Source organism: Terrapene carolina, unplaced genomic scaffold (genome assembly GCF_002925995.2).
Source record: "Terrapene carolina triunguis isolate 2854851 unplaced genomic scaffold, T_m_triunguis-2.0 Scaffold238, whole genome shotgun sequence".
NCBI lineage: Eukaryota > Metazoa > Chordata > Testudines > Emydidae > Terrapene > Terrapene triunguis.
In genome coordinates, this window is record NW_020664589.1 from 16,839,282 (window position 1) to 16,847,599 (window position 8,318).

The window sequence follows — 8,318 nt, forward strand, 5'->3', positions numbered from 1 at the left end:
GGAGGGGGCGGGATGGGGTGGGCAAGGGAGGGAGTCAGATGCTCTGCGCAGGAAAGAGAGTAGGGACTGGGGGTGGGGTGGAGGAGGGGGGAGACAGACTCCCCACAGCCCTGGCCTGTTCCTCAGCACAGCTCCCGGCCCACCCTCCTGGCACTCCTTGCCAGACAGCACCAAGCCCAGAGAAGGGAACAGCAGTAAGGGCTCTGCTTCTTTCCTCAGAAAGCCCCGGGAAGGGGAGCCCTCGGATGGACCGACCAGAGGAGAGGAACCCCGAGTCCTATGCTGCTGCGGAGGCCCAGGGGAGAGTCGGCGAGCAGGCAGAGACCACCACTGCCCGCTCCACCCAGCCCCCCAGCACCACCCGGGCCCCAAGCACCACCCGGGCCCCCAGCACCACTACCCGGAGCCCACCAGTCACCGTCCTCTCCATGGGGGACAATGCTGAAGGCACCGAGGAGCTGGAAGCGACTAACCAAGGTGGGTTGGGGGCACCTCACAAGTCCCTCAGGTGGGCGAGTGGGGCCAGGCCCAAACTGCAGCTGGGGGACTTGCTCTGTGGACATGCCACAACTGGCACGTAGCTGAGTGGGCCCTGGTGACACTGCTGGAGCTGTGGTCCCTCCAAGGCGGGGCTGAGGGGCCCTGGGAAGGTAGGGGGTGGGCAGGGAAGCCGTCCGTGCTGTACCTGTCCTGTGGCTAGAGGGGCTCGGTCCCTGGGGCAGCCAGGCGGCACGAAATCCAGTCACATGGTGAGGAGAAGGCACTATCTCTGGACTTGTGGAGGGCGGGGGGGCTCCTAGAAGCAGATGTTTGGTCTCCTTGAGGGTGGGCCTGACTGGCTGCTGTGGGCGCTGGCTGGGGGAGCAGGGCATGGCCTGCTCCCGCGGAGACCAGCAGTCAGCTCCTCTTGTTGGCTCGGCAGTGAAAGAAGTGCAGTGTGAGGGCACCATCGAGTCTGTGGAGCCTCCCGTGAAGCACCACAGCTACGGGCGTAATGAGGGGGCGTGGATGAAGGACCCCGCGGCCAGAGACGACAGGATCTACGTCACCAATTACTACTATGGCAACAACCTGGTGGAGTTCAGGAGCCTTGACAACTTTAAGCAAGGTGAGGCGCTCTGGGGACGCCTGCCGGGGGGGGCTTCCCCACACAGCCCCAGAGTCGCAGGGAATGATGTACCCAGTTAGCCTCGCCTCCCCGATTACTCAGCACATTGGGGGTTGGTTTGGGGGTGGGGGATCGTGACTAGGGGATTCACACTGTGCTGCTTGGTTCTTAGAGCCTGGTCTCACTCTGGGTTTATTCTGGTAGCACCCAGAGGCCCCAGCCAAGTTCAGGGCCTTGCTGCGCTAGGTGCTGCACACCCCAGAGTGAGAGGTTGACCCTGCCCCAGAGAACTCACAGCCTCGGTGGGCAAGACAAGGGAGTGAGGGCGGGCAGAGCTGCAGAGAGGGGGAGGGACTTGCACAGGGTCATCCAGCAGGCATGGGGCAGGGCTGGGGCTAGCGCCAGCCACTAGACACACTGCCACTCAATAGGTCACACGGTGCTGTTTCTGTCTCCTGATTGGATGAGTATAACTACTAATGGGGTGAGAATACAAAATGTGTTTCCCAAGGGTCCCCTGAAAGCCCCAGTGCGAGGGCAGCTGCAGGGAGCGCACACAAAGGGGGCAAGGCTGAGCTGCAGTGAATTCATGTAGCACCTCGAATGACCCATCGGAGAATGGCTGACATGCTTCCCTTGCCCCCTGCTCGGGCGGGGCAGGGCAGGGGTGGGCTGGGGGCCAGGGGAGCTGTCCTCACTTACCCGGGCTGTTCCCAACCTGCACACGGCCTGGGTAGGGCTCAGCAGTAAGACTTGTGGAGCAGAGAGCACATCTGGAAACGTTAACTGTGCCCACTGTATCGGTTTCCTCTTCCCACCGATGACGTCTGGATTGCTGCTGCTCGACAGACCCCGCGTCCCCAGAGCTGCGTTTGCATGTCAAGGCAGACACCGAAATGCTTTTCCCATACAGCAGATGAACCCAGCTGAGGGAAGCTGAGCAGGGTGACTGGCACGACTGCGCCGTTAGCGGCACAGGGAGGTCAGCGCTGCCGGGAGCCGTACACACGGTCTGCGTGTGGAAACAAGATCCAAGAGAGACTGGTGCTTTCAAAAGTTCTGGGGCTTGGACTCCCGGCACCTCGGAGACTGGAGCAGCGCCTGGGTAATCAGGCAGGTCCTGGCACCTGGACGTCGGGTTATACGAGTTCACTTGGCTGGGGAGAACGTCCCAGGAATGAGGCCTGGATGCTGCAGATATGTGGAGAAACAGGGCTGATTTCCCAGGGCTGAACGTGAGAAGCAGCTCCCGCCCCATCGCAGGGCTGCGGTCTGAGCCCCGCACCTGCCCCAAACTGAACCCGCAGCTTTCATCAGCCCAGGTCAACTCAGGAAGAGACTCCCGGGCTTGGCTCTTTAGCTCACCTTGTGACCCCTCAGCCTTCCCTCCCTGTTATCCATCCCCCACCTATCCTGGGGCTTCTCTGAGCGCAGCCTCCAGACCTGTCCATGTTCATCCAGCACGGCTGTAGCCCAGGATGAGAAACACCAACAGACCCAGACTCTTTCTGAGCCTGCCCCGGGCCAGAGTCAGTAGCCAGAGGGAATCTCTCCCATTAGGACCATGGGAATCACCATCCTGGGTCAGAGCAGGGGCCACCTGCCCAGAAGGTCTCTCCTTAGCACCAGGCAGTGAGTGGTAAGTCTGCCTGTAGCAGGACTTACCGCCCTTATCAATGCTGCACGGCTCACAACCCTAAACACGAGGTTCTTCCGGCTTGAACAGAAGCTGGTTTATTCTCTTCCCAGGGTTAGTGCCTATTAGGCAGGCGGGAACTTGTGCTGGAACTTTGCCAGCAGGTTTATGGGCTTTGGTTTATGGCATGCTCTGGTCGGGTCTGGAACTGCCTCGGTAAAAGCAGTTTGCTCTCCCTAGAATCCTTTTCTAGTCACCCTCTGCTGAGCAGCAGTAGCTAGTCACATCCTCAGTCCCAGCTTCCATTTCTGCCTCCTGGCCCTGCCCAGACATGACTGGTGCACCCAGAAGCATGTAGACAGGTGAGTGCAGGTGGGCACCTCAGGCCCGTCTGGTAGGAGCAGTCAGCCGGCAGTGCAGAAAATGAGTGTGCAGAAGAGGCCAGTGGGATGTGGGGGAGGGAATGTGGCCAGTGGGAGGTAAGGATCCATTCCTGGCTCAGGTGCCTAGTCTTTGTGCCTTAAAGAGCTTTCACTTTCACCACAGGTCGTTGGAGCAACCTGTACAAGCTCCCTTACAACTGGATCGGGACCGGCCACGTGGTCTACCAGGGGGCGTTTTACTACAACCGCGCCTTCACCAAGAACATCATCAAGTACGACCTGAAGCAGCGCTTCGTGGCTGCCTGGGCCCTGCTTCATGACGTGATGTACGAGGACACCACGCCCTGGAAGTGGAGGGGCCACTCGGACATTGACTTTGCAGTGGACGAGAGCGGACTATGGGTCATTTACCCCTCTGTGGACTATGACTACTCCCAGCTGGAGGTGATCATCCTGAGCAAGCTGGACCCCAGCGACCTCTCCGTGAAGAAGGAGACCACCTGGAAGACAGGCCTCAAGCGCAACTCCTATGGGAACTGCTTTATCGTCTGTGGCATCCTGTATGCCGTGGATGTGTACAACCAGAAGGATGGGCAGATCTCCTATGCCTACGACACCCACACGGACACTGAGGCCAACCTCAAGCTGCCCTTCCTCAACGAGTACTCCTTCACCACGCAGATTGACTACAACCCCAAGGAGAAGGTCCTCTATGCCTGGGACAACGGCCACCAAGTGACCTACAGACTGCACTTTGTGGTCTGAGCAGCAGGCCCTGTGTCTCGGCGTATGTTGGTCCTACCCCATCAAGCACTTTTAGCTGTGTGGCCAGGGGCAAGGCGCCTCCGTGTGCCTCACACCTCTTCTGCACTTGGGCTGCAAACAAATCCACACACTCACACACCCACTGCCACAGACCTCTAACAGCCTTTATGAGTCAGTCGTTGCCAGAAAACAGGCAGACTGGCCTGGATCAGTGCCTTGCAGGAGAAGACCTCTGTGCTGTCCCAGCACCGGATCCAAAGAGCTCTCCAACCAGCCAAATCCCGTTCCCCTCCTAAGATCAGTCTTAGCCATGCTCCCTGGATCCTCCAGAACCAGGTGGTAGCTGGGGGAAGGTGCAAATGGGATCTCTCCCTAGGTTTCTAACGCCAGCCATTTGCTCAGCATCTCGGGCTCAGCTTTCCACCCTTCTTGTCGAAGTCCAGTGCTAAAGTACTGCGCATGCAGATTTTACATGGTGGGTGGAGGTAACAGGGACGTCGTTTCCCTACATTCCAGCCGTAGCTTGGAGGCCAGGGAAAGAATTCCCCATACACCCTCCACCAGAAGCACAGCCATTGGTGGTATTAATTCACTCAGTCCCCACAAAGCATTGGACCCATTCTCCTCCATCACCAACTGATGGCTTTAGGCCCTTTTCATTCAACGGTCAGTGTGTTTCAGCCTCCTAGATTCATTCCTGAAAGCCACCTCCGCATTTGCTGAAATCGCTTGTCTCATGTAACCAAACCTAAAGGGCCAGGGGATCTCTTTCAGTAAGTCCTGCTGCTGACACCAGGGATAGTGCCAATGCATTTCCAGGCTGGTCCACGTAAGGCAAGGTCTTATTTAAATTATCAGCCATGTGGCCGCTGATCTATACTCTGCATTGTCTCCTGTAAATAGTGACCCCGTGTATTCCTGTACGAAGCTGTAGCTTGTGGGGCCGAGTGCCAGATTCTGGAGTGGTGTTGCTCCCTTCTCCCAGCTGCCTACTGCCCAAGCCAGTGTGGGGTGAGCAGAGCTCTCATTGCATGTCAATCTGGACAGGACTGAGCTCTCTCTGAGCGCCCAGCGGGAGGGAGGGGTTTGCTCTGGCTCTGCACTGCAGCTGTAACCCCAGGGGGTGGAACATCTTGGGTTGCTAGCAGGAGTTAGGATCCTTTTCCTGTATTCCCCTTTCTGCTGCCAGTCGCTTTGTTACGTTCACAGGGGGAGCAGCACCTGCTGCAGCCCACCAAGCAGAAATGCAGGTGCCGTGTCTCCGAGTGGCTTGGTGACATGGGCATCCTGCCCCATGCCCAGAGCACTTACCATGCAGCCTGCATGGTGCCCACTCTGCCCAGAGCCTGCCTGCTACAGTCAAGATATTTCATGTGCATAAAATTTGCAACATCAGCATTCTTTGTAGCAGGAAATCCCCTGGGGTCCCACTGTTTCCCTTCTCCTTACAAGGTCTAAGTCTTGGTTACCTTCCCTCAATCCTGTCTGAGAATGGCTAGCTATATGATCTACTCCAGAGCCCAGCCCCTGGTGACATGGCTGCCTGCAGTAGACACCCCAAAGGGGAATGAAAGACACAGCAGATAATTAGATGAATTCAGCTACTGGAGCAGAAGAATCTCTCAAAGCTAGAGACTAGCTCAAACCAGCTATCCCAGCACTTCACCCAGCGAGCAGACTAGCAGCTCCCACAACCGAGAAGCATTCCATCCTCAGATCTCACTCTCACTGGCCCAGGGCAGAACCTTTGCGAACGTTGGGTAAGAGCTGGCTTTGCCAACCTGGCCTTTCATGGGTCTTGCATACAGCACTGTGCTCCCTGCCCCCTCTGCTGAAGCCCACACCAAGCGCCCCTCCGCAGCACCAGCACCGTGCACTCCCCAGGGACAGCGGTCGAGAGAATATTTTGTCTCTGTGTAGCTGCCTTGTAACACAACTCAGCAAGAAGGAGGGAGCAGCCCCACATGCCCATCCAGTTCCCCATGGCCCTGGCAAGCGGTGTGTGCTTTGGGCCATCTGTGTGCTCCCCCATGGCTGGACGTCCATGGGATGAGCTTGGGACCAATGTGCCCTTCCCCACAACAAAGCGCACTAAGCAGACATTGCTGCTGTGTTCGACAGCAATGTGCAGGCACGAGAGGCTGGCCCACTCTGTGCCATAAGCCCGAGGGACCAGCACAGCCCAGGCCCCAGAACCGTCAGGTATTTCCCACCCCCACCCCCAGGCCCAGGCTCACCAGCAGGGTCCAGACAGACTTTCGAATTCTGAGTCGGGTGCTACATTTTCTTTCTAGCTCGTGGGAAGGTTATAAAGCCAAAGCTGGCTGAGGCAAGAAGGGCAGACATTGGCACTGACTCCCACCCCCTAAAACAGTATTAGCCTGTGACACAGATGGCTTTGATCTTGCCTGGGGTTGGCCTGTTACTAACACAGAGGTTTGCACAGAAATGCCTTTCCCGAGGGGAAGGTTCACTGTGCTTCCCAGCATGGAACACGGGCTGTTTTCCTTTGCTGGCCATTGCAAAGAGCAGAATGTGGTTTGTAATCTCTCTGCTCTCCCTGGCACAGGTCTGAGTTCACAGCCTGTGCCTGATACTCCAGCTGAGGGGAGTGGGAGCGTGGCCAGGCACTCAGACAATCTCTGAGGGTTTTGCCTGAGCCCTGCTAAACTTTCCCCCATCATTGGTCGTCCCCAGTGCATCTGGGTGGGGGAGATGCTCCTAGGTCTCCTCATCCCACTGCTGGAGTCCGTCAGCCGCAAGCTTTCCCCTGATGTCCCTGAGCAGCTCTGTCCCCAGGAAAGGGGCAAGGTGGAGGCTGGGAAGAGAGCAGTGCTGGGGAAGGCCAGGAGGAGGAAGTGGGGGGCTGGGGGGCTGGTTGCATGGGGAGGCTGCTCAGAGCTGAGGGCTGCGATCAGACCTCAGCTCTCCTGCGCTGAGCACTAGAGGCAGTTGACCTCCACCATTCCAGGGTGTGCAGCCCCCCTTCCAATGCCCCCTTGCACCTCTCAGGGGGGAAGAGTTTTTCCAGCAGCTCTTCCAGCCCGGGCTGCTCCTGGAGTCCCACAGCAAGCGCAGTGGGACCATCGCCAAAATGCACTTCCTTTAATGTCATAGCGGCCCAGGCGTCCAAGTGCCTTAATATGCCACTTACAGGTGCTGCTGTCCCGCAAATCGGCCTTACTCTAATGCCCCAAGGGCAGGGGTTTGAGCGCGCTCCGGCAAGAGGGGTTTATTCGGGTTACTTCGTCCCGGCATAAGCAGCAACCATCTACTGCTAGTTTAGAAGATGTGATCAAGCCATCCCTGCTTTCTGCAGCTCCTTAGCTTACCACTGATGTGCACTCAGGGCAGCAATACAGAACCCGCTCACCTGGCAAACAAAGGCTCAGCAGTGCTGGCTGTTAACTCCACTTAGATTAATGACGCCTGGAAAAGGAACAAGGCTGCAAAGGGCAAGCTGTGTACGTTGTCCAGACAGTGTTTGCTGCGTTCACGGGCTCCCAGCCGTTGCGGGAGGGCTAGAACCAGGGTGTGCTTGGCTTGATTTCCAGTCATTCTTAGACGTGAACAATATTAAAAAATAACAGGATGAAAAACCCAGTTTCTGTCTGTCATTTCACCAGGGAGCACTGGTCTGGGGACCCAGCCCACGACTGGCATGTCCTGGTCAGTGCTGGCCTGGCCTTGCAAAAGCCAAGCTCTGCAGCTGAACAGCGGTTCAGCAGAGCTCCCTGCAGCGGCTTGGGTTCTCTGAGCACAGACTCTGATCCGCTGGGGAGCCCTGTGCCCCAGGGGCCCAGCTCCATTCTGCCCCTGGAGAGCTGTGCAATCCCATGTCTACAACCATGCCCCCCCCCCCGGCAGTGCCCATAGCTTAACAAAGCTGCCAAAGAGACGCATTCACCTGTCTTTGGGCTTCTAATGAGCTCATACACCTTGTGCTCATTCCCAGACTGAGCCATCAGCCCTTGGGGTGAAGCTCCAGATCCTGCTGCCACTAGGATGCAAGGTCTTTACAGGGCGTTTCGGTCTGACCCACCCAGTATTCCTGATTCGTTCCCCATTTGGTAGGGATGGCGTCACGGTGCAGCCCAATCCCCATGGTTAATGGGAAACGACTCTAAATCAATCCGGGAACGCTCCAGCTGCAGGGGAGCCCCAAGCTCCTTGCCATATTGTTTTCCAACAGAGAGGGGCTTGCGATGCCTGCGCCCGGCCTGTCTCTAGTAGGTGGCTGTGAATACAGGCGCTTCTGTCAATGGAAGAACAGAGGGACTACAGAGCCATCCATGTGCTGCAGGCTTGAGACCGGGGCACGGGTGCTGGTTTGGCTGAGCATCTCGTGGAGACGCACAGTAAAGTCTTGCGGTGTGAGCACATGAGAACTGGATCCCAAGGACATATTCCCACCCGCCCCTGGGAC

The 8,318-nt window shown here is 57.5% G+C and overlaps 1 protein-coding gene across 1 annotated transcript in view; it reads left to right on the forward strand.

Annotated features, from left to right (window-relative positions):
* OLFML2A (olfactomedin like 2A) overlaps positions 1 to 7,484 on the forward strand; it is a 31,505-nt gene extending 24,021 nt beyond the window's left edge. Inside the window, exons 6-8 of the mRNA XM_024214509.2 lie at positions 220 to 477; positions 923 to 1,108; positions 3,291 to 7,484. Of these exons, the coding sequence (XP_024070277.1) occupies positions 220 to 477; positions 923 to 1,108; positions 3,291 to 3,892 (1,046 nt within the window). The 3' untranslated portion in view covers positions 3,893 to 7,484. The remainder of the gene's footprint in view (positions 1 to 219; positions 478 to 922; positions 1,109 to 3,290) is intronic.
* Positions 7,485 to 8,318: the final 834 nt, after the last annotated feature.